This window comes from Tiliqua scincoides, chromosome 8, assembly GCF_035046505.1.
Source record: "Tiliqua scincoides isolate rTilSci1 chromosome 8, rTilSci1.hap2, whole genome shotgun sequence".
Classification (NCBI taxonomy): domain Eukaryota; kingdom Metazoa; phylum Chordata; class Lepidosauria; order Squamata; family Scincidae; genus Tiliqua; species Tiliqua scincoides.
The window spans coordinates 7,942,356-7,969,091 of NC_089828.1; the positions used below are offsets into that span (position 1 = coordinate 7,942,356).

At 43.1% G+C, this 26,736-nt stretch overlaps 1 protein-coding gene across 2 annotated transcripts in view; it reads left to right on the forward strand.

Moving 5' to 3' along the window:
* MAP2K5 (mitogen-activated protein kinase kinase 5) overlaps window positions 1-26,736 on the forward strand; it is a 148,603-nt gene that overhangs the window by 225 nt on the left and 121,642 nt on the right. For both annotated transcript variants that reach the window (XM_066635045.1, XM_066635047.1), the window contains exons 2-7: window positions 3,367-3,415; window positions 7,785-7,852; window positions 14,654-14,723; window positions 18,496-18,536; window positions 19,404-19,471; window positions 22,743-22,791. In XM_066635045.1, coding sequence (XP_066491142.1) covers window positions 3,367-3,415; window positions 7,785-7,852; window positions 14,654-14,723; window positions 18,496-18,536; window positions 19,404-19,471; window positions 22,743-22,791 — 345 coding nt within the window. The remainder of the gene's footprint in view (window positions 1-3,366; window positions 3,416-7,784; window positions 7,853-14,653; window positions 14,724-18,495; window positions 18,537-19,403; window positions 19,472-22,742; window positions 22,792-26,736) is intronic.

Consider the following 26,736-nt stretch of genomic DNA (forward strand, 5'->3'; position numbering starts at 1 on the left):
CCGCACGCTCCCCAGCAAGCCCCACTCTCGCCCTGGGGCGCAGTCCCTGCTTGCCTACTCGGAAGTAAGCCCATTCACTTCAGTGGGCTTTACTCCCAGGGCAGTGTGCATAGGATGGCAGCCTTGGTTAAATGGCTGGACGCTCCCTGCAGAAGAGGACCCAAAGGGGGCTGAACAGTCTTGACTTGGTCATTCATTCCCTTGCAGTGTGCTGTGTTTTAATGGCGGTTGGGAACCTGAATAGCCAGCACTGTTTCCTTGCCCTCAGCATTGTAATATTTATCCCCCCCCCCCCGCAATAAAGCAACAACCAGGCTTAAGTATAAGAAAAATGGGGGGGGGGGGTCACAAGCATATAGACCAGTGTTTCTCAATCAGTGGTGCACACACCACCAGTAGTACTTGAGCTGGTGTCCAGCAGCAGTGTAGCTGAAGGGGGTTCACCTTGTCTCCCCCTGTGTTCCATCCTGCATTTGCCCCCATTTTGCTCCCTCTGCTCAGTCTGACTCTGAGGGGAGAGGGAGAGGCCGCGGCCACTTGCATCGCGTGTTCAGGCGCCTGTAAAACTGAGTGATTTGCACCCCTTCTAGCTATGCCACTGGTGTCTGGTGGTACACATGGGACCTCCAGACCCCTGCTGCCTGGCAGCGAGATGGGAAACACAACAGGACAAGCAGCTACAGGATGCTCATCTCTTACCGGTGTTCGTTGTGTCACATCAGGCCTCCCAAGCCAGAAGTAACTGACAGAGACATCATCACCAGTTACTTCCGGTGGTACATCCAATAGATGGGCCATGCAAAGTGGTGCAACGGGACAAACATTGAGAAGTGCTGATATAGACCTCACAAAGGGAAAACTTAACTCAGCTTCCACCAGAGATGGGTGGTTGTGCCACTGTTGTGACATTGCTGGTTTTTCACGACTTGTGTTACCTTGAGTCATAGACATCACTGATACGGATGTGACTCTGGATGTGACCAGTGACTCAGAAATGAATTTTGACTTGAGTAACAATTTGCTTTTTGTGTGTGCTTGCGACTCTCTTTTGTGTGTAAGTGTGTGCTGCTTCCTTGTCATGCCATTGACCTTGTGGCTGATCTGGAACCTGGCATTTAGAAGGATGGCAGCAGCAAGCATGATGGGAGGAGGGTAGATTGGTTCCAGGAGGCAGGGGGCTGGCAGGGAGGAGGGAAGCTTAAGGTTTTGTTTGGTTTGGTTTGGTTGCACATGGTCTGTGGAGTTGCACCTGATTTGCGCCTTGACTTGTTTCTTGTAATGATTTGCAACTTGAGTCAAAATGACTCTAAGTGGTGCAGGACGAGTTGTGACGGCTGTGCACTATGACTCACGAGTCAGGGGATTGGCAACTCAGGCTCAGTGACTGGAGCACACCCCTGGCTTCCACACCAACAAAAATACTTGAATATCCTGTGGGATTAAAGTTGCATTGACTTTTTAAAGAAAATGCTGGGTTGACCTGATAACCTTAATCTGGAACAACTACTAAGGATTAGTTTGTGCTCCGTGTGGCAGACCTCTGAATAAATGTGCAATGGACTGCTCTGTTCTGCTCTGTCTAGGTGCCAACAAATTTGTATTGAGCCATCATGGATCGCCATAGTTTAGACCTCCTGTCTCCTTACTAGTTGGGGTTAATGGCCAAAGTTTTCTCATCTCAGTTTTAATATGTGGATTTTTTGAAGAGGTGGTGCCTGACACAGCAGACATTTCATTTTGTTCCTTTGTTATGCATTGTGCACTCATCTGCCTGTTTACTTGGACGAAAATCTCATTGAAATCACTGGTGTTTCCTCCCAGTGAATGGAACTATAGCTTTAAGATACACAAAACCTTAGCTGTTCAAATTGGTCCATTGGAAAAAAAATGGAGTAATATCTGGAGTAATATCCTTATTGGGACCAGCTAATAAAGATTACCCTACTTTAGTCTTCAGGTAGTTTCATGTGTTGCTACATTTGTTTTCTGTTTATGATATAAAAAAAGCATGAATTTCGTAACCTTTGAATGGGGAGGGGACGTTTCATCAGTAATGGCATATAATTCATAGCCTTTAAAGGTGCACACTTTTTCTGATACATTTCCGGCAACAGAATGGTCTTGAGGTGTACTAGAATGTGGGACAATCCTTCTGCAAGAGCAGACATCTCCTTGACTATTGGATACATTTTGTCCACCCCAGTTTAACTGGTATACTCTTGAAATTCTGATATACCTTCTTCCCTTTAGAGTTCTTCATGTTAGATTCTAGGGCTTCTATTTTGGGGTGACAGCAACACTGTATTCAGGGTCATGTAATGTGGATTAGCAACTCCTTAATGCACTCCAACCACACTTTCATACCTGAAGGATAATCCTTGGTAAAAGAATAACTTTCTCTCCTGCGGTTTCAGTGTATTGTTGTGAGCCCATACATAGGATAGCTTAAAGTGCATTAATTGACTTTTAATATTTCATAGATCAGGACTACTTTCCCATCAGGGATCTTGAGATCAGCAAGTTAAGATCTTTGTCAGTGTTGTATCAGCTTCACATCATTTTAAGAGGTGCCGTAGGGTTGTTTCCCTAGTCAAACTGAGAATATTTGACACTGTTCAAGTAAACTTTAGCATGAATTTTGATGCAAGTTGATTAAAACAAAACCCAAACAAGTAGGTCTCTGTAAATTCATATTTGAGTTTGCCTCTTGGTTACTGCTGGAGGTGGCCCTATTGTGGTAATACTGACACTTGACAAACATGAACTTCTGTTAGGAGATTTTATTCTTGCTAGAATGCATGCAAGATATGGTCCTGGTAGCTGTAGTAAAGTTGTGAGTACTGTAGTTCTCCTGGTCAGATGACACCCAGGCATGAATGTGACATGAATAGGCAACAGCCTATTTCATCAGTTGTATGATGTGATCTGAAAAGCTATAGGAATATTTACAAATGACTTGGGTTATGTCCATAGCTGCCATCTTGCACTTCGATAGACTGGTTAAATCTTGTGGATTTCAGGGGAATTTGAGCAACTTAACCAGTTGGAGTATTGCAACCCCCATTCATGAGGAGGTAAATACACTACATATGCAAGTGCCATCTTGAGTAGCTGCAGGACTGTAGGTCAATAACACATTTAAGCTGAATCTTAAGATTGGCATCTTTAAGTCTCTTGAAAGCATCTTTGATCTTTTCTAGGAGGGGAAACAACTGAAATGCTCTTGGTTCACCTTTGCCATCTGCTTCCCAGCAATGAGAGAGAACTGTAATAATGTGCTAATAAAATGAGCTCTATACGAATTATACTGCAGAAAGTCTTGAGTGAGAAATATAACTAACTGTGCCTCCATTTTCCCCCCCACAGGATGTGATCAGTCAGGTTTTGCCAGATGCAACAACAACAGCCTTCGAATGTGAGTGTGACTTGTCTAGAGAGGCTCCCATATTTGCATTATTTTTTCAAAATGACAATTGCTTATTGTTTACGTTCAGTTATGTTACAGTTAAATATTTATGCACGGATGGAAATTTAATGACTATCCCAAGCTAAGTAATATTTTATTATTTAATCACATCTTGAGAGTGCATATTTCTACAATATTGCTTTAATTACCAGCATGACCTTACAGTGCTCTTCGTACGTCCTGCAATTATATTGCTGAAATTAAATGAAAAGTATAAAGTACCTGGAGGCTTTGTAGGCTGAGATTTTAATTTTCAGATTTTTTTTTATTATTAAAAGCAGAAATCAGCAGCCTTTACAAAAGGGAGAGGTGGTCTACAAGTGTTAGACATCAAATTGGTTGCAAAAATGTCATCTTCTCTAGATGAGCACCCACCTCACATCCTTCCACTTGGCGATCCTGTTAGTGACTGAATAGCTGTAAACATCTCAGGTTTCCAAAAGCCTAATTGGTGTAAAGCACTGGTTTCCAACCTGTGGTCCGTAAGATCCTGAGAAGTGGTCCGCGAGGCCTCAGAAACAAAAAATCACCTTTGATCACTTCCAGCATCTTCCTGAGCAGGCACTCCCTCACACCACCAGAGAGGATGGAGAAAGGGCTGAAGTGCTTGTTGTGGGCATTTCATTCTCAAACCTCTATAGTAGTCTGTGGGGGAATGCTCACTTGGGAGATGCTTCCCCACAGACCATCAGAGAAGGTGGAGACACGGAAGACTGCAGCTGTGGACAGTCCATTCTCCATCCTTTCTAGTGGTCCGTGGGGAAGTGCTCAGTTGGTGATGCTTCCCCACAGATCACCAATGAGGACGGGGACTGCCCACAGCTGGCATTGCATGCGGTCCATGACTATTCTAATTTTTGCTTCAGTGGTCCGTGGGCTCCTAAAGGTTGGGAACCACTGGTGTAAAGTCATCAAGCCACTAATGGCAGGACCACTGGCCCTGGTGTTGTTTACTGGTTCAGAGCATGTACTATGAGGTGATGTCTTGGGTTCATACCTAAAACCATAATCTTAGTGAGTCAAACAAGCCAGCATATTTCGTACCCTCAGGGTATAGTATGTGGAAAACAGTATTGGCCTGACTTAAAGGGTAGTTGAGATGATGTTACTCAGCACACATTAGCACTTCAAGTATTTAAAATGCTTTACCTAAATTACCTTGTTTAATCCTATGTAAGATTCTCTCCGTATTGCAAAGAATATGTCTAAGACCTGCCTAAGACCACATAGTGAGTCCATGGCAGAGGTGTAATTCAGCCTAGGGATTTCCAAATTTGTAGCTCAGAGCCCAGTCCCATCCCACTTTCCAGTGCAGCCCTGAGGTAAGGGAGCAAATGTTCCCTCACCTTGAAGAGACCTCTGTGTTTGGCACTGCCACCACAGGGTGCAGCGCTTGCCCCGTTCGCACAGCTGCCTCGACGCTGGAAATTTGGATAGGATTGTGCCAGTAGTCTCTTTCTCTATGTACTTGTGGTGTGTTGTGAACATTTAGGAAAATTGCTGATTAAGACTTTTGGAGGCTTGGGCTGCAGGTGTGAGATCAGACAGGGCTTAATGGGTTCTGAGTTGGTCAAGTGGGTTTTGCTGTATTAAAAAGAAAGGAAGAGAAAATGCTCATGGTGCACTGAAATATAGTTTATTGTTAGCCCAATTCGTTTCAAGTTGACACTCTTCAGAGGCACAGATGAAGCAAAGTTACAGCACAGTCCTGCGCATGTCTACTCAGCAATAAGCCCCAATGATTTCTGGGGGTTACTTCTTCCCAGGCAAGTGTGTATAAGATTACTGCCTTTTGAGCCACTTTGGGGCTGCTCTTGCTGTAGCCGCAGCCTCCCTATCATGTACCTTTCCTGCCTTGTGCATCAGCATCTGCTGACCTCCGTGTATTCTAAAGAGGCACTGCAGTCAGAATGTCAACTTATATTACCGGCATCCTGGGCGGAATCTGCCTGGAAAAATATGGATTTTATTGCTTCTCTCAAGCATCTGCCACTGTGCCTTCTAGCTCTTGTCTTTAACCTGTCATTTACACTGGTGTGACATTCTTTCCCCTGCCATTTAAGTGGTGCCAGAAATATGTTACGCATATTGGTGCTGCTTAGTTTCTGGGTTATCTTCTCCATGCTGAAGGCCTGAAACATCTTCTCAGTGGCTTGATTGCTTTCTCAGAGGCAGTTAATTGCCATCCACAGCAGCCTCCTCTCCTGTTTGCTTAGTTATTGCTATTTCCAGTGTGTCTGGTGGCTGCCTCTACCTGGGGCTGTCGTTCTCCCTTGCCTTTGGACCTTGATGGGACTTCTGCTGTCGTACTCCGTGTTGCTACAAATAAAACTACTAACGACATATGGCTTGTTATGGTCCTTTTATCCAAACACTGCCGTTCTGTGTGCGTGTGACACACTGCCTCTTTTGCAAAGATTGCTCCAGAATATTTGACTACCATCTGCCGTGTTGTCTTTGGTGTCTTGTGAGGATGTGACAATAGCAAAATACAGGCTTTATTTGAATTTAGTTTTACTTTGCTTCCCTAATGGGCTGGAAGCTCACATTGTTTGTGCTCTAGGCAAGCAGACAGGCTTGGTAAGCCCTCTTCAGAACCTCTGTGCAGCATAGAATCGTTCTGAGAATGATTCCATGTACTTTTTCTAGTGTGCTGGTGAAGCATCTCCCTACTTAATCTGAGAAATACAGTATCTGGCAGGGGCTTTTCCCCCATCAAATGACAAATTATGCTCATTTGTTTTCGACAGACATGGCTTCTTTTAATACCCATCAACTGTCTGTCTTTTATGTAAACATTTGGATGTTAAGAGTAGGAAAGACACTCTCCTTCACCTGAGAATTCCAGACCTTGTATGCACCTTGAGAGCCAATTCACAGTAATGAGGTGCTTTCTAAGTTGTTTTTATGAGCTGCTCAGATTGTGGCCCTTCACTGAGAAATATTTCTTTAAGATACCTTCTTTAAAAGGCTTCCATTCCTTTAACTGTTCTGGTTTTAGTATTCGCTGTTTTTTCATTTACAGTCAGATTGTGTTGGAGATATTCATAGCTGTTGCTATTCTAATGATGTCTAATTATGTCTATTCTAAAGATGCAAAAAATTATCCTTGTTTCATGAAGTGAGAGGCCTTTGTGTTCCTATCTCCTTTTGAGGGACAGAGTTGTAGAGTGATCAAACTAAGATTCAGTGAATCATCTTCCTGAAAATAGGATATTCACCACTGAAACAGTATAAATTACTACAGCAACTACTACTACTACTACTACTACACCACCACCACCATCTATGTTCATGATGTTTTATAGACTACTTAAGCAAAATACAGGTTTCTGCACTAAAGAGCTTAATAGAGTGCTGACAGCAGGAGGGTGGTGTGGAGAACAGGGGACAGAAGGCATCCCCTATGGTTGGCTTTGCAGGTACCTTTGAAAACTTGCAGTGAAGGAAGAGCCAGTTTTTTTTTTCCTAAACAACTCATTGCAGTACTAAACTGCTTTGCTCACTTAGGATTCCTTAGTTTTTATCCTAAACCTCCCTTCCTGTTGTGTCAACACAGATGTAATTGCTGCATTATGACCTCAATTAGATAACTGTTGATTCCATCTAAAGGAAAATGGAATGCTAAGAGATCGTTCAAATATTAGTCTTAATGCACAATTATTTTGCTGTGCTTGCAGAAGAGTGCACGGCCTTAGTCCATGTAGGACATATTGTAGCATTCATGACTTCATAAATATTGCTTTCTTAAATTTCTGTTCAATTTCTCATCCAGTGGGATACTGCTTTGATATTTGTGCTCATCTGGAAGTCCATTGGTCAGGAACAGGTCTTAATTTATATTCACCATTCCTGTCTTTGGGTACATTCAAAGTGGCACACTATCAACGGTTTAGGCTGCAGTCTTAACCACACTTTCCTGAGAGTAAGCCCCATTGAACAAAATAGGACTCACTTCTGAGTAGACCTGGTTAGGATTGTGCCCTAAGACTATCAACAGTTTAGAGCAGCATGCAGTAGTCTAAGGCACTACTGCAGGAAGCTGCATGTCTCAGAGCTTATCTGGAACAGCACAGTCTTGGTTGCCCATCTGATGGTGGGCACTGATGAGGCCTGACACACCTTTCTAGGGAGGCTGTTCCACAGCAGAGTCATTCTGTCCTGTCTTGTTCTGTTCCTATTTTAAATTCTTCCATTTTCCAGTTCTTTCATACTGCCAAGTATCCAACTGTATGGAGTTTATTTCTTATTGCTTCCATCTGTTAAATGTTGTTGTAAGGAGTCTAAACTTGAGGGCTTCTCTTTCTTCTTTTGGCAGATGAAGATGAGGATGGTGATCGGATCACAGTTCGAAGTGATGAAGAAATGAAAGCTATGCTGTCCTATGTAGGTAGACCTTATAACAGATTGGGGTGGGATTTTGACCATAATGTTCAGCAAACATTTTTTTGTCCATGAAAGAGTCTTTAACCTGCATGGGAGAATTATAGAGTTACGGTGATTTTGTTTCATGTGGTTTGTGATCATCTTTATCCATTTTTCCGGCAGCATCAAATGGTGACACTTGTGATATTCCTTTGAACAGTAGACCAAAAACCGCTTTTGAAACTTGGAACTTGTGATATTTTTTCAGTATAATATCAGTTGAATTTGTTGGTGCAAGAGTCTTGTACAAAAGCTTTGTGTGTATGCAGGCATGCTCTCTCTCACTCTTTTGTTAAAGCAAGTACACTTACAGATCATATCATGAACATTAAGAATAATGCATCCTAATGACTTTTGCATTAGGTATAGTGCAAGCTAAATGGACTATCAATTTCTTGTATTTTTTTATGCAGTACTTAAAGTAACGGCTCATTAAAAATGAACCCCTCGGCTCTAAAAAAAATTTTTTAAACAAAATCTGCTTTCATCTGGAGACTTTTTCACCCCTTCTCTCAGAAGAGTTATATTTTAGCTGCAGGCTCCCCATGCGGAGGAGATTTAAAGATGCATTGTCTTTTAATAACTATAAAAATATGAAAACAAGGTTACTTTATTGAATTGCAATGACTTGTGTATAACTTATTAAATGACTTGTCCTTTGTTTTTATAAATGAACTTGTATGTGGACATTAGCATTTATTTTCAATTGAAATAGAGTAATATGATATTATTCAGCTGTCTTCTGCATCTTTTCTTTTAGATGTAATGGTTGACAGTTTTTCATTTAAGTTTTCTACTCTGCCCAAGCAGCTCAACCATAGTGCTCTTGATCCTCACGAAGTACCCTTTGTAGTCCTGGATCCTCAGTACATGCAGCAGATTCCTCATTCACTCTGATGGTGGAGGAGCCACTTGGAGGACATTTCACCCACAATTACAAATTTCAATTACTTGCTATTGAAGTAAATGGGAAAACTTGTGCACCCAGAAGCTATAAAAATATTTTTGTTTTTCTAGAAAGGGCTTGGACTGCATTCTTCAAATATCAGTGCATTGAGATTGGATGGCAAATTACTACTGAAGCTGAGGAAAGCTTTTTGTAGTGATTGTTTGGAATGACATGAGGGTCTGCTGTTCAAGAGGAAAAGTCAACATCTCACTAAGCTAGCAGTACTTCTAAAATAGTTCTTTGGATGCAGGTCTGTGAAGGTTAACTCGCATGCACCACGCCACACAATAGTAAAATAGGGGAATATGGATATATAAGAAAGGTTCCCAGTTCAATCCCTGGCATCTCCAGTTAAAAGGGTCAGGTGTCTGTTGATGGACTTGTTTTCAGAGAATTGAATTTGTCATTTTTAGTTGTGTGTTATGTATATCGGTTGAAAAGACTGGAATGTTGCAGGCTTTTGAGTTTGTTTGTTTTACAGAATGTTTTAATACACACCATCTTGCATAAAACATTTCCAAGAACGCCTGTATTTTTACTCCCTTTGGGATTTTTGGTTGGCTGAAGTTGTAATCCCATAAACCTGAGGTTCTCAAACACCCATAAAGACTTACTCCATGGCTCAAACTCTTAGGAGTTTGAGAGTACCTACCATAAGTCTAGAGATTTGAACCAGTGTAGATTTGTATAAGTTGTGACCCACCACACTCACCATGGCTCATTAGTCATGTGCACTGACTCGTATCGGGCTTCATAAAGTCTTCCTCATTAGAGAGAGGGGAGGGAGGGAGGTCAGCAGGGCCTTTAAAACTTGTATTATGCCTCCCTCCCCTCACAGGGATTCACCAGCTGCCTCCATGAGGAGGAGAAGGAACTACGTTGTAAACCAAACGTGGGTTGCCTTGTCAGCCTCAAGGTAGAAAGGCAGGATGCAAATGTCTAGATCAGGGGTGCTCAATACGTCGATTGCGATCGACTGGTCGATCTCGAGGCAAAATGAGTCAATCGCAGGCTTCTCTCCCATCCACGCATTCCTGGGAGTGAGCCCCTTTGACTCTACTGGGGCTGACTTGTGAGTAGACCTGGAGAGGAGCCGCTCGCAGGCTTCTCTCCAGTCCACGCATCCCTGGGAGTGAGCCCCTGGCAGGCTTGTGAGCCCAGGGAGTGAGCCCAGGGAGTGAGTCCAGGGAGCCCAGGGAGTGAGCCCCTGGCAGTCTCCTCCCTGGGAGAGGAGCCGCTGGCAGGCTTCTCTTCTGTCCGCGCATCCCTGGGAGTGAGCCCCGTTGACTCTACTGGGGCTGACTCATGAGTAGACCTGGAGAGGAGCCCCTGGCAGGCTTCTCTCCCATCCACGCATCCCTGGGAGTGAGCCCCATTGACTCTACTGGGGCTGACTTACCTTTCCCCTGTTTTTGCACTGGTATGTATGGAGATCTGCCCCCTCCCCCAACTTCCATCTGTTGGTTCTGTGTGCAAGGGGTTTTGCACTGGTCTTGCTGTGATGTCTATATAGAGATCTTCCCTCCCCCACACCTTTCCCCTGTTTTTGCACTGGTCTGTATAGAGATCTGCTCCCCCCCCCCACTTGTATTGGAATCGAGGAAGATCTGGTGAGGAGGTAGATGTGGTGTCAGCAGTGGCCCCTTTAAGGGTAAGGCCTGGGCATCCAGCAGAGTGTGCTGCACAGCTGCAGCCACTTGAAGGCAATAGGGCCCTCAGGGATATAAGAGCACCTGAGGCAGGAAGCGCTCCACTTATTTATGTGAGTCAGCCTTTTCCTACATGAAGATCGTTAAGTTCCACCATGACTGATGAACATTTGGAAGTGTGCTTGAGGCTGGCTGTCAGCAGCTACTGTCCGGACTATGCATCCTTGGCTGATTCACTTCAGTGCAAGTCATCAAAGTAAACTCAAGTAATTACAAAAATGTTTATAGTTAATTATGTTGTGTTGTGCAATATTGGCTCATGCGGTTATGCAAGGTACACCAACATACATTGTACACATAAATGTTATATGTTATGATGGCGTGAACATTGTAAAAAAACTCTGGTAGATCTCCGGGCCTTGCTGGGTTTCAAAGTAGCTCTCGAGCCAAAAAAGTGTGAGCACCCCTGGTCTAGATAGCTAAATAAATAACAGCCCAATCCTAGCTTGTGCTGAAACAGGCAGGCCAGCAGGCCTGCACTGTATCCAGCACAAGTTTGGACCAAAAGCAGTACAGCTTGAGGCAAGGGGAATCGCTTCCCCTTACCTTGTGCCATGCTGCAGTGGCCCCAATGGGTCTACTCGGATCTGAGCCACCTCAGGAGGTGGCGCAGATCTGAACAGAACGGAGCAGCCAGTGACTGGGGCCCGCGGCACTTTAAAAGTGTTTTACGGCACTTTTGCAACACTCTTGGGACTTGCAGTGGCCCAAGTGGCTGTTAGAATTGTGCCCTAAGGGCCCAATCCTGTACTCGGTAGCATGGCTCTGTGCCGCCGAGCACTATCACAAATGTGCCATAAGGCACGTTTGCCAGCCTCACCACCAGACTCCTGTCGGTACTAGCCCAGCGCCGGCTGGTGCTGGGCTAGCATGGGGTGGTCACCCAGCTTCCGTAGTTTGGCGGTCTCTTGAACTGCGGAGCCATGGCACGGTAGGCGGGGGCAGGGACGGGGGCGGAGAGGAGGTGTTCCGGGGAGGGGGGAGGCCGGCAGGAGGCGGAGAGAGGTCGGGGAGGAGGCGTGACAGGGAGGTGTGACGTGGGGGTGGGTGGGCTGGAGACGTGCCGGGGGAGGGAGGGAGGGAGGTGGGTCTGTGGAGCAGAGCTCTGCAGGATCCAGGGCACTCGTATAGGGCTGCACACCCTACACAAGTGCCTTTACCTTACCGCCAACCTTTAGGTCAGCAGTAAAGTGAGTATCCCCATTGCAGGGCTGTTTACCTTATTCGGGGGAAGGGGACAAAAGTCCCCTTCTCTCAAAGTGCCTCCTGCGGTAGCTTGGGAGGCGCAGGATCCGGCAGCAGCCCTTCTCAGCTCAGGATTGGGCTGTAAGCCTTCTATTTCACAAAGCCTAGAAGGCAGCAAAGGAAGTCCTGGCTGTCAATGATGGCTGCCTTGGGCTTGGTGGGCTGTGAGTTGTTCAGGCCACGCATGCAGGCCACACGTACACAAGCATACACTATATTTACTACAGGGTATATATACCGCTCACTGTTACAATTCTAATAAGTGCAGGGCCCATTTCTGAGGGTGTGCAGAGGTGGCTAAGATAATGCCAGGGATGTTGCTCTGCTGTCATTGAAACATCTAGAACAGGCAAGGAAGGTGCTCTGGTTTGTTACTGGGAACTCATTGACAAAAGAGAGGTCAGCTTTGGGAGTGCTTTGTCATCAGAAAAGTGTTTGGTTTCCCACCTGGCCCTCAAATCTTCCAAGGTTGTTTGTTTCTAGACTTTTCTGCAAGCTATTTGGAAAGTAGGGCTGTTATCAGAGTGCCGTATAGGGCAGAAATAGGTTCTTAAAAAATTACACACATGCACTTTTTAGAAACCCCACAGTAAGATAATTGAAATTCATTTTTGATTGTACCTAGTGGTTAATTAAGGAGAGACATTAAGTGCTGGTGGAGCTGCACTGCCACTGTTGTCTTCTATCCGTATAAAAAGGCAGTAATTTTTTTGACAGCCACTGATTGGAAAGTTGCTTGCAGCCATCTGGAAGCAAGGGGTACACGTTTTGGATCAATAACTGGCAAATTTTCCATTAAAAAGAATACCTGAACAATGTTCCAAATAGCCACTGGCATCTTAACTTTCCATGGCAACCTCAAGTGCTTATAATGGGAGGACAAATCATTTTTGGACAATTTTTCCAGACTACTTGTTAACAGTTATTGCTGTCCCAAAAGGTTGACAGCTGACATGATTGATATTTAATTTACTTGTCATCTCTGTTTGAGTAATGGAGAAGGCCACATTACTTCTTTTTGTTGTTTTATTATTTTTAAAGAAACACAGAGCAAAATCTATTGGGAACTTCTCTGATATAAGTCTGAGTGAAATGGAAGGGAGTTTTGCCAGAATCTGGCTCTGGTGCTGGTATTGGGCCTTGGAGCATGTCTCTGTGACCAACCTGCCAATGAGGGGGAGAAAGCAACTGTCTAGTGGGTTGTCAAAGCAGCAAGAAGTACCTTCCCCCACTGTCTCACTGAGTGGCTGGCTGTCCATCCTTACCCACAGCAGTGTTGCTGCTGCTGCCACAGCTCCTCCTGCCTCCTCTGACTCCCTGCTGCTTTTGACAGAGAATAGGGAAGAAAGTGGGGACAGTAGAATCATGGTAGGCTAGTGGGATGATTGAGGGCCCAATTCTTTCCAGCTTTCCAGCATCGATGCAGCTGTGCCAATAGGGTATGCACTGCATCCTGTGGTGGAGGGACAGTCATGGAGACTTCCTCAAGGTAAGGGAATGTTTGTTCCCTTACCTTGGGTCTGCATTGTGGCTGCATTGGTGCTGGAAAGTTAGACAAGATTGGGCTCTGAGGCTGCAATCCTAACCATGCTTTCCTGAGAGTAAGACCCACTGAGCAAAATAGGACTTACTTCTGAGTAGACCTGGTTAGGATTGTGCCCTACCATTCCACTCCTCCCATTTCCTTCCCCACCCTTTGCCTTTTCATAAGGTAGCAAAGAGCAGAAAGAGGAAAGGACCTGCATCAGCTGTAAGGCCTTGGGGCTGTGTGGGCAGTAAGAACACAGGGGCTTGTTGGTGCATGGTGTATGCTACATTGCAAAGAAGGGGAAAGTCACAGAGGATCCTAGAAAAGCAAGGGGAGAGGGAAGGGATTCTCTCTGGGCAAGGGAGAAGGAAGGATTATTCATTCTCTATGTGCGGTCTGAGACGGCAGGTTTCCAAAGTGAACACGGGACACTTTACACGCAGCAGGGATATCGGAAGTAGAAGCAGGTCTGGCTACCCAGGCACCCTGCCTGTCTCTGAGATCAGGTTTTAAGCACAAGCTATCTTCCTTTGTTCTGTCAGCCAGTACCAGAGGAAAAATGCCAGTGCAGTCTAGCAGATAGTATCAAAAATGATTTAGCTATACCAGAGTTCACATTTCTGCTGAGTCATGAATCCCTGAATAGCTGCGAGCAGGTGGCAGCTCCTTACCGTCAATTAGAATTCAAGAACTGACTTGTTTGATTAGACCAGTGGTCGGTTTACTCCAGCATTTTGTTTCCAGTGGGGGAACAGTCCGACACTCCTGGACCAGCAAAGCTACAAAGGAGAGCGACCCTCTCCTCTTTGTCCTTAGCACCTGGAACTCTATGGAGATTCCATTTAGGTGTCGTGGCTGATGCCTAATAGCCATTGATAGACCTGTCCATAAATTTGTTTAATCCTTCTAAACCTTGTGGCCACCTCCATGTCTTGTTTGGTAGTTTTGTCAATAAAGCTGGAATGTTACTAACCAACCATGCAGACTTCTGGTGAGGAGAAGTGAAAATGATATTTGTAAAACAAATTTCTTTATGTGTGTTATAGCGCTGCAAAAATGATAGGTAAGCGTTGGATTTGGTTTACACCTTCATGGCTGCTCTTCTGTTTTCAGCAGTAGGTTGGTATCCTGTGCTCAGATGCTGCTACCTTCTTTTGTTCAGATTGTTCTGAATTCAGGACAGCTGACAAAATGTCTGGTAGTAATGGGAAGAGTCTCCTTGTCATTGTTGCAGTAACTGACGTGGCTGTTTTGGAATCTGTAGAATCACCATGTACTGTTTTGAGCCTATACGTGTTACTGAGTAATCTCTCTCTGTCATCTTTCTGCAGTATTACACCACAGTAATGGAGCAGCAAGTAAATGGGCAATTAATTGTGCCTCTGCAGATCTACCCAAGAGGTAATTTTTAAAAGTTCTAATCCCCAGCATTGATGCTTGTAAGCTGCTCTGTCAGCAGTTATGTTTTCTGGAGGTTCCAAGTGTCAGGCCTTGGCCTGGCTCCAAGCCAGGTTGTATCAGGGTCCAGCTGCACCACAGACAGATGAGGGTGGGAGGAAGGGGTTGTGCAGTGCTGTAAAGATCAGGCTGTTCACTTTCTCAATCTGGTATGCAGGAGCCCTGCTGTTGGGGTGTCTAGCTGGAAACCTACAGTGTCGCAGAGGCACATAATGTAACGTTTACACCTGCAGGCCAAAGCAGATCATAAATGGCACATGTGAGATCAGGACTACCTGTTCTTTTTCTGTCTCAAAAAGCATTTGTAGGAGAGGAGGGAGTAAAGGCAATTTAGAGTAGGGGGACAACCTTTTTGCCTGGCATCATGGTCTCAATCCAAATTCTTCCCCTCCATCTTGAACCTACTCTTAGCTTTGGTGGGATTTATGATGGAGAATCAACGAAGTGGCAAATGTTTAAAACTATCCCCCCTACATACACCCAGAGAGAGAGAGAGAGAGAGGTGTAGCTAGCAACCCTGGAACCCAGGGCAAAGTTCAAAATGATACCCCTTCAATGTCCCACTCAGAAGTGACATCACTTCCAAGTGTGACGTCGCATCCCCGCATTAAGAAAAAATACAGAAAGAGCAGTGGAAAGGCCAGTGACGACCCCATGTTGCTCCCAGTGCGCCCCCCCATCTCCAGCTGAGTTAGACGAGGGTGGCATCAAACCAATTTTGTCTCCTCCAGTCTGCAGAGAAAAAAGCAGCACTCTTGCCACTTTTTTTTCTCTGGAGATTAGAAGTGGCAGCAGCAAAATCGGTCTGTGGTCGCTCACCACCCCCTTGCTCTGCTGCCCTCATTCCCCAAGCCCCTAAGCCGAGGAGGTGGCAAGTGGCCATAACCTGATTTTGCTGCCACTGCCTCCAATCTCCATGGTGATTGCTTGTGGTGGGATGGTAGGGTCACCAGGCTGCCCCCCCTGAAGAGTGGAGCCTGGGGCAATTCCCCCCCCCCCCAGCAACATCACACACCACTTGCTATGTCTCTGATCTTCTTTCCTCCCCCTTGCAACTGCTTTTTGGATGAAATGAACCGTAAAGAATTCCAGTCAAAAACATAATGTCTAGTTTGACCCTTACTTTCAGGTAGTAGAATCTGTTATTTGGGTAAGCTGTAGTTATTGCAAGTGGGGAAGACTATTTTTGCTGAAGAACAACTTAGGCTAACAGGACAGTGTTTGTGTTGTACAGTTAGTGTGTATTTAAAACTCTGTAGCAGATGAATATGTAACTTCAGGTCTGTGCAACTTTCAGCTACCAAGTCATGCGCAGCCTTCTAGCCCTATTTGGCAGCTGCTGTTTTTACTGTCTGCCTTTAATGGCAAGAATGAGAATGTCGTCATGATCTGGGATAAGGAGCCTTTTCTCAGTACATGTAAATGGGCTTGTTATGTAATTTTGCTAATTGACTCATGCATTCATTCTTTCCCATCTCTGGAGGCATGGTTCTTGGTGAAAGAAAGGCAGAGTTTTAAATTCTCCAAGTAAATGTCCTTGCAATAAATTAATTGAAATAATTAAAAATTAAACTCTTCCCTACTTGAGTATTACTCAGTTTTGGTATAAAAACAATCATAACATGAGCTTCTCAATTAAAACACTATATACTTTTCATTATTTATAACTCTGAAGTTTGAATTGGACAATTAGCCAACAGAATTCTTCTACAATATATGCTAACAAAGTCTCAAAAGGAAGCTGATGATGCTGTCAGTTTAGAGATTGGTTTTGTGGAAGAGGATTTGGCTTTAGAGACATATAGAGACCCTTTTTCTTTGCAGACCAGGGAAGTGTGCAGTGCTTGTGGAACCATTAAGAGGAGGTATCATCTCTCAGCACACCAGTTTCCTAACTCTTTTTGACACTTCCCAAATGTAGGTATAACAAGCAAATTCTGTGTTTTGGACATGTAAATTTGGCCTGCAACTGGTTGATTTTTGGGGAGAAGCTCCTTTTATCATTAAATGTGCTTGTGAGAGTGCCTCCTCCCCACTGGCAGGGGACCTTTAGAGAGCTGGGAAGGGTTAGACCACCTCCCTGCTTTTCCGAAGGCCCCCAGACAGGGCCAGGGGTGGCTACAGGTGAGCAAGGAAGGTGGTGTGCTTCCCTGAGGTGTGGTGTCCTGGGGTATATGCCTCTCTTGCCCCTCCTAGGAATGCCACTGTGTGAGAGAGAAATGGTTTAAAGGCATATAGTTAAGGCAGTTGGTGAGGGTATAACTCATTAAATGCAGCTTATGTGTTTGCTTTGTTTTTTATTTAATGGAGAAAAACATCCATGGTATGTAGAATGAAGTCAAAGTGTTAGAACAGTTTAAAAACTAAAAAGGGAGCTGTCTGTTCCTTATATAGCTTCCTGCTCTCCAGAGTCGAGGCTACCATGATGGACTGCTGAGTGCTAGAATTTGCTCAGTCTTGCATTTCCTGGACTCTGCATTTAATGGAGTTTCTAGGGAATACCTATCACCAAAAGAGAGACTATTCTGTTAAAAAAAAAAATTTCCACTTACTGCTACCTCTTTCACCAAATTAGGAACTGTAATTAATTCCAGAAAATGTAATTAATTTTCATCGGCTATGTTTGAGGTTTCCCACTCTACCCCTACATATTCTACCCTCAGACCAGCAACCTAGTATTTCTTACCTGAAAATATGATAATATTTAATGTATTGGACCCACCCTAACTGCTGTGTTTTAATAACTATCATTTGTGTCCTTTTGACTAATAAATAGCTGTGTTTTCTACTGTCAAAATCAGTAGTGAAATGCATGTATTCACTAGGGGGAGGGGCGGGAAACAGAAGGGGGGAATCAAATTTCTGTTTTCCCAGACAATCAATCAAAATTGACAGGCCCTTTAACATACAATTTGTAGGGCACTGTAGTTTTAAAATGGGAACTGTCCATAACATATAGCTCGAAGCCTTTGTGGCTTTAACATTTGACAAAAGCACATCCACTGCATAGAGGGGGGAGATTGAGTCAATGTGGAGTTCAAAAGGCTTTAAGGAAATAATTCTTTCTTGTTCTGAAGTACTTCATCTTTAAACCTAGATTTAATAACAGCCTGTCAGGAGTTTTGTGTAAATAACTGAGGAGATCATCTCTATTTATGCTTTAAGGTATCTGGTCCTTGGTATCTTGAGATGCTCAGGTTGGGTTTCAGGGTAAAAAATATTGAATATAGTGTGCTGATAGCATAGAATGCAAATAACTTCTCCCAGTTGTAAGATGTGGGGTGACTGATACATTGGTGTACCTGTGTAATCCACCCTCTCTTCCAGTTTGATCACATTTCTTTAATATAGTGTCATCTGAAAAATAAATCTAGGTAAGCTCTTAGAAAACTAGGACAGGAAAACACACTGGAGTGATCAGAAGTTGGAACAGAAGCTATTCATTATAGTTCACCAGTATCTTGATTTCCATGAATTTTAAGCCACAATTAGAATTTATATTAGCAGGTTCCAGAGAGCTCTTATTGTTTTAAAAATGCTTGCTCTTGCAGCTCTAGAAACCCAGCTTTATAATTCCCGCTTTATAAACCACTTCTCAATCATTTCTCTCTGCTAATTTTTATATCACCCTCATTTTTAAAAAAAAGAATTTCATTTTCAGCAAATTTGTAAATGGCCCTGATGTATTCTACAATTTAGTCAATTACTGTTTCAGCCTGCAAACCTCCTGGGAAACGGAACATACATGGCCTGAAGGTAGGAATTTCAATAATTGTTTCAGTAAACTTAGATGGATTTGCAATACTGTGTTCCACTTATTGAAATGTCAAATAAAACTGTACTTTCTGAGCTCTGACAAGCAGATTAAAACAAATATGGTGTGAAAGAAAGATTCCTTCTCTGTGGTGTTGACTGCAATATCCGACTATCTCGTGCTGGTTTATTTGTGATTGAAACTGCTTCCTTTCTTGCCTTTGTTAATATATTTCTTAAATAAGCATATAAGAAATAAAGGGCACCAGCCACCCTGCTGTTTGTCCTCCATGTGTGCCCTTCAGATATGGAAATTGTGCAGAATTCAGGCTTCAAGTCTGTGCCAAAGACCCATTAACAGAGCACAAGTACATGAGTATTAATCTGATGCACTTTGATCTATACCTTGTGTAAGCACACACCAAACATTGTATTAATATTTGTTTTAATTTTAATTTTATTAATCTGCATTTTTATGTAAAATTCCTTGTATTTTGAATTATGATTTGTGCACAGCATATGCAGCATGTCTTGGGTTTTTGGTTGAGATTAGACAAATATAATTGATACATCAGTGCAGAAAGATTGGGAATGGGGAGAGATGTATTTAATAGGAACAGAACGAAAGCCTTACTGAGTGGTGTTCTTGATTGTTTTACTTAACCAAGCATTTCAGATGCAGAGTGAATAAAAGAGCACAAGTTCCCAGTAACACAGTGTGGTAACCTACATAGAGGCTGGATTTCAACCATGGGCAACTAGCTAATTAACCTTCCTAGCGAAAGAGGAGATTCACGGCAAATTATAGGTTAATTAGAACCATGTCCTCTGAATAGAAACAACTGATAAAGATTCTGCTCCTGCCTGCAGGTAAATACACGAGCAGGGTCTGCTAACAATAGCAGTGCAGCCATCCCGGACTCCCTTCCGAGCAATAGGTAAGAATCAAGGAGAGGAGCGGGGTGCATGTGTTTTATTCAAGCAGAGCCCAAGAAGTGATTTCTACAGAGTCATTAACTGACTGAAATGGTGAAATCCAAGGTAATATGGGGGTGGTGGGGCAGATTTGATCAACCTGTGTTCACTAAAGGTTTTTGCAGCTTGTTGAAAGCAGTGGGTTGAGTGTTTCTTTGGGCAGCCTGGCTGTGAGAATCTTGTTGCATGGTTGATCCAGTCCAGAGTGTGCATACACGCAGGCCTCCTACACTTCTGTGTGTTTCACCTGAATGGAAAAAAGAGTGTGTTCTGATGTGATTAATGTTAGTTGTCTCTAGAAATATTGCTGTGTGAGAAATTAGAGGACCAGTTTGGTGCATTGGAGAAGGAACTTGGGGACCACAGTTCATCCTTGCCTAGCTATGGCTTTGTTGGTTGGTTTTGAGAAACTCACTATCAAAAAGACTCAGGTCCCATTCTGTAAAATGCGAATTTAAATGACCCAGCTCATAGATGTGCTGTGAATGTGACCAGGCTAAGTGTTGTAGAGCAATCCACATGCTAAGTTACACAAGTTTGTGTATTATGATAGACTGTCCTGGTTCCTTTTTTAGAATGTTCTCAGTTAATTTCTATGAATGGATCTCTTTATACTTAAAGAGTCCCTTGTTGGTTGCTGGAATGTTAAGGAAAGGATTGTTTAGGATTGTTCTCATTGTAGATAGGGAGAAGGATAAGAGGAGTTTTGAATTAACTAAAGATAAGAGCTTAGAGGATGAGCAACAACTAGGAGATTAGAGTTCTCCAGACATGGGGGTGGGGGGGGAGAGAAAAAGAGTTAGCACTAAAGAGAAGCAAGAATGGATTCTGGTGATAGTGAACAGAAACAAGTAACAGGATTTGCTGACAACTTGAGTTTGGCAGGCTGGAGGAAAGGGAGGAGTGGCAGATGACCCCATGCCTGCAAGGTGGAATGAGGCGGGCACATCAGAGGAGAGGGGTTACATTGGATAAGTGGAGGGCTTGGCTATCAAGATTCTGTCTCCCATACTCAGTGAAGAACACCCTACTGGCTTTTCCCTGCAACAGTGGGTAGAAGACCAAAGAGGTGAGACTTTGTTGCATCAGAGGTGGTTCTCAAAGCCAAGAGAATGAATGAAATCTTGGAGCTAGGGGCAAAGAGGGAGGCGGCATAGAGAATTAAAGTCCAAAGACTGAGACCTGTGGAAGCTGTCTAATGACAGTTAAGAGGAAGAATTGTGGAAGGAGAGGCTGGAGAGACAGGACTGGTTCGTCTGTTAGCTGTTACATTCTTCTCTGTTCACCCCTCTGCTTCTCTCTCGCCTTCCATTTAGACTTCCTTGTGTGGAAGATTTTAGATTTTGTAAGCTCCTTGAGCCAGGGACTTGTCCTGTCATACTCTGTAAAGCACTAAAAAGAATTGTCACAGACGGTACCTTTTGTACTACTTTGCCATTTGGCTCTGTTTAACTTTTTTTCTTTTTTCACCCTACCTGTGTGTGTATCTGTTCACCTGTCAGCCTAGGTAACACTTCATGCAAATGATGAAGTGAATGGCAGTCCCCAAAAACCTGGGCTATAATCAATGTGTTCATCTTTAAGGTGCTGTAACACTTGGTTGTTTTTGTGCAGTGATGGTGCTGGATAAATAAGGGCAGCTAAAGGCATTTTGGAAGTAAAAGGGAAAATCCCTGACCATAAGTGCATATTTAGGCACAAAAACCATATTGTTTTAGAGACTCCAAGAGGGTTAGAGACTCCAAAAGATGCCACCCATCCTAAACCACAAGGAGTAATAGGCCCATTTAAAAGGGATCTCTTTACTCAGCAGCAGTACCGATATTTAAAACTTCTGCTTTGCTAAGCATCCCCCCATCATTCAGTGGTGGTTTGTTTTCTGTGCTTACAGTACTTTGAGCCAATTCTGCAAGTACCTTTCAAACAGTGCCTTGAGTAGAGGCAGACATCTAATGGGGCAGCTAATTGGCTTTCATTTTCCCAAACCCGTTTGCATTAGGAATTCTCTGTTTTGAAGTGTTTGACAGTCTGCTTTTGTTTCATGTTCAGAAAACAGTCGGTTGCAAGAGATGACAAGATCAGCATACGTTTCATTTGGCAACGTGCTCTTTCTTTAAAGCAGTCCAGCAGACAAGAGGCTTATTAAAGAACAAAGATACCACATGCACATTCTTGATTTCAGTCACAATCAGTGATCAAGATGCTTGTGCCTTTCAGGAATAACTTCCATCCCCCAAGTCCCTGGCTAACTTGATTTAACAGATATGATGTTGTGTGGTAGGAATACATAGGTGCCTTGCTGCCTATTTAACATTTAAGGACACCATCCAGCCAAGCACTGAAATGTACAAAGCCTGTATAAGAGTCCTCTATTGCTCAGATGCAGCTCCCCTTCATTTCAGCAGGGCTCATGCAGTAGAACGTTCTGCTGGGTTCTGCTCTGGTTAAATTTCGTCAGTTTAGAAATATCCAGTTAAAAAGAAATTGTGCAGAAAGCATTATGCTGAAACCAAATTGTCATGTGTGTTCCCACAACAACTGTGTGAGAGATGTGGTGTCCCTGCAAACTGTGTAGGAGGCAGCTTATGAGTGGTGGTTCTCTTATATTTAGGGGGGGTCAGTGGTTCTTCCCAGCATAGCAGCGCTTCCAGGGGCCGGTTTCTGGTGTCTTTTTTGTGTCTTTTTCAGATGTGAGACTTCTGGGACAGAAAACCATTAAACATTTATTTTGCTATGTAAACAGCTGTGTAAACTACTTTGTTGAAAAAGTATATAATAAATAATAATAATAATAGCAGCAGCTATTCCTATTTTGACTTGTCACAGCCACCCAAAGACTCCTTAGTTAGGATTTGAAACAGATTCTCCTAAGTTCAACTTTCTATCCATTATTCTGCTCTGGCTTGCTCATTGCCCTTTCCCCTTCTTTTTCTCTTCTTTTTGTAATCTTATCCTTTCCTCAAAAAATTCAGGATTTTGTTTTATTGAAAAAAAAAAAAACAAATCTAGCAAAGAGAGTACATGAGACAAGCTCAATCTTTGCAGGTGTTCTTTACATGAATAATTCTAAACTGATAATTTGCAGTTTTGGTTTCCACAGTTTGATTGCAGGCAAGTATAACTATGCAATGGCATGCTTTTGTCGTTAGTCACAAGTTACAGTTTGATTCAATGAAATGCAGTTGTGCAGTCACTAAAAATGCTCTTTCCTTTTTGTCTTTCCTGATGCTGTAGTTTGAAGAAATCTTCTGCAGAACTGAAGAAAATATTAGCCAATGGCCAGGTAGGTTCATCAGATGGGGGTGAGTGGCAGATAAGAGGACCTTCAGCATGAATACAGAAATGCCTGGCGCTCTAAGAAAGTCTAAGAGATGCTTACTGTTCACTTATCAGTAATGTGTTCTTTTAATAAAGAAGAAGAGGGGCTGCGAAAGGGCTTGTATTATGAAGGAGACTCTTCCTGATTGATTTGGATTGGCACACCAATTTGCTTTCCCTTTCTCAAAACGCACTAATCAGATTTAGCTTCAAATAGATTGAAGCTCTTTCACACCCGTTCTTCAGCTGCCTCAATTTAGGGGAGAAAACTTAATCAATTTTGAATAGCAAAATAGGATTTCTGGCATGTTAGATCTTTGCATAGAGGCTTTAAGTGCACAAACTGGAGAACGTTGAATAACGGAGGCAGTAGTGGAAGATATATATTGTCTGTGTTCTTTGGAGTGTCATATCATTTGTTTGCTCCATGAAAGAAGAATATCATCGCAGGTTTCCTTGCCCACGTCTGCACTTTCAACTGGGTGCAATAGCCCCACAATTGATGGGCAAATGGACACAGGGCAAGTCTTTCCAGTTTTGATTCAAACAGACTGGAAGGCCCAAAGTAGCATAATGACTTTAAATATACACTGCTAAATGAAAGTACCTGCAAGGCAGCAGGATTCTTCAATAGCAACATAAATAAGTTTTAATGTTTGTCATGGTGAAAGCCCTTTGATAGCCTTGGAGGCAGGCACCTGTCCACTGCGATCAAGCTTGCCTATTAGACACTATTGACTGAGACATCTGTGTCACTGCAAATAAAAGACTCTTATTGATTTTCTTAACTGCTGTTCACTTCCCTTCCATGTTTCGAAGGCTGAAATCTTAATTATCTCAGATGCCTATTCAGTGCCTTCACACAGTGACCTCTCCAAGCCTCATTGGCATTTCATGAATCAAGTAGTTGTAGTTGAGCGTGTCAAGAAGATAAAAGCTGGTCTTCACGCTTGTCCTTTAGCAGATCACCTGTAACGTTGTGCTCTTAATAGATGAGAACAGTCCTGCACCTGTTATTTGCAATCAGAATTCTTTAAATAAAACTTAGGAATATGGATTTTGGTCACTCTTCTTTTCTTAACACAGACTGTGACAGTTGCCTGAAAGGCAGGTGTGAGAGCTCCTTGTAGCTTTATGAAAATAAAACATATGCCTTGTGTTTTTATTAATACCCAATATTTTTGTTTCCAAATGCTTTGCTGTAATATACTAAGGTTCTTGGAGAAGAAAAAGGTATAAGTAAGGGGGTGGAACAAAACCCTGAATAATTATGGCTGGGAACATATGTATAATTTATTTTTAATGGAATTAAAAAGTATTTTAATGGTTGATGGGGAAAGGAAATTATCCTAAGTGACTTTGAAAAGCCAACATATGCAAAGTTTTCAGCCATGTGGGGCAGAGCAGGGACTGATTCTAGTGTATGAAGTCTTGCTTTGGTTTTGAAGTCTTGCTTGGTTCTGTTAGGCATACTCCTTGGCTGGGTTTGGAAAACACAGAAATTTATTTTGTTTCGCTAAGTCATGGTTTCCAACTGTGTCTGAGCCTAAGGGCACAATCCTAACCCACTTTCTAGCACTGGCATAAGGGCAATGCAGCTCTGAGGTAAGGTAACAAACATTCCCTTGCTTTGTGGAGGCCTCCATGAGTGCCCCCCAACTGCAGGATGCAGCACATGCCCCACTGGCACAGCTATGCTAGTGCTGGAAGGTTGGTTAGGATTGCACCCTAAACCTACCTACAACTGCCATTTGTTTGAGGTCAGCAATGAGGATCTGAAACCAGGGTATGAAGGTGGTATACAAACCAAAGCTTGTGTTAACTATGGCTTCCTGTTATACCTGAATTCACGTGCATGTTCATTGACAAACATGCAGAAAGATCTTGTTCTTCCTCAAGAAATGCCTGTACCATGAAGACAGGAGTAAAATTTTGAATTTAAGAAGCTGAGGTCTGAGCAGATTGCAAACATGAAGAGAAGCAGTTCTAATCTTTAGTTCGCTTGTAGTTTACTTATTCTGCATGTGGAAGCTTAAACTACAGTGCAGGTTCTTAACAGTGGTTAGTTTTGTGTTGTGTTGTCTGAACAGTAAGCAAATGGAAGGAACAGCTGTTGAAGCAGATAAGTAATTTTATCTTTAATTTTCTTGGATGACTGAATAGTATGTTGGTCTGGATGGAGTAGTTTGTTGATGAATTTTTGAATGCATGTGAAATTCTTCCATTCACTTGTTTTCCTCATTCACTTCAGGTGTGTGCCTTAAAGGTGTGCTTTGCTTGTCCCTCCCTATGGATGGAGGCATATGGGGAAGCCTCCGTCCATAGGTGCGACATCTGCATAACAGGTGACCCATGGATCTGCGCTGTCTAACCTTCTTCTGTTCTGCTGTTATCAGTGAGATCTGGGCACACAGTGTGTTGGGTGAGGTCTTAAATTGACCTGTTTCCTAAGAGTCTTGTGCTTATGGACTTTCTTTATCAAAAGAGGCTCAAAATGTATATGATGGCAAAGACCCTTCCATGGTAACTTTTAGCTGGAGGGTGGGAGGAGATTGTTTGGTTGCTTTTGTTTAAATAATAATTTGGTGGTTTAAGGTATACTTGGTGTAACTTAAGCACAAGGGGATATTTTTTATTCCATTTTGTGTTTTTACCTTCTGCTTGAAAGCATTAATAAAGATACTTTTTCTCTGATAGCCTCCACTTAGGTTTAATAAGGAATTCATATTAATCATTAAAAGAAAGGGGACACAATTCTTCAAGTTAATCAAATATTGACAGGTTAGAAATAGCTTTCTGCCTAGGTTCATTGATATAGGTTATGTGATATAAATATTTATTTCTTTTCTGTCACTCAGAGCAAATGCCGCCGATTGATTCGGCATTGATGTAGTGTCAACAGTTCATAAGAAACATTTGACTGGCTTGTGTTTTCCGATTAGTCTCTGCTCTATAAAGTGGGATTTACTAAATCTCTTCAATTGTCTGCTCATAGAGTGTGACTGCTTTCTGAAGCCATTAGGGCTTCGATTGGTCCAGAGGAGGTATAGCTGAACTTCTGTTAGAGCTTTGCATATCAAATAAGGATAAATTGAGCATTTTTGTTTGTTTGTTTCTAATGATTTATAAGAGATGCTGGCGATTCTCTTTGAGACAGGAGATATAAACAAAGAGTGTTTTGTTTGCTGGTTTGTAATTGGATTCTCTGTCACTTTCTGTTCACCTTGTAATGTCGACAGCCAATCAAGATTGTGTCAGAAAAAGTTAATATTCTAGTACTTGATCTGAAGTTGTAGTTATAATTTGATTGAGGACACAAAACACACCCTGCTGCTTTTCAGATAGAATAGATGCATCACTAGGTATCTTTGGTGTGTGTGTCTGTGGGCGTCATCCCTGACACATGGGCTGGATCTGGTGTCCGAAAAATACTTTTCCCGTGTGGTGCAATACTTACCATTCCGTGCCATAGCTGCTTTCAAGCTGTTCACCCCAGAACCTCGTGCTGGACAGCCACTTCTGGCCAGAAATCCGGGCATATAGCCTGCTGGGGTGACAGGCAGCAGAAGCAGCTACCTGGTACAAGTTTTCGGGGTGATTGGCTGGAAAGATAAGCAGCTGTGGCACAGAATGGTAAGTGTCATGCCTTGTGGGGAAGGCATTTTCTAGGCACAGTGGTCCCTCGGTTTGGAGATCGCTGCCTAAGTTGATAAATTGGGCCTTTAATCTGCAGAGTAGGGGTTCAGCAGCCTGCTCAGGCTTCTACGTGAAGAAGAAAGGCATTAGAGCCTTTGACAGTAAAGGCCAGACAAAGGTGACTCAGATTACTCTTATCAAGGGATGTGCAGAATTAACTTGGAGAGCCTCTGACTGGGTGACTCTTTGTAAGAAAAAAGCCTGCGATGAAACC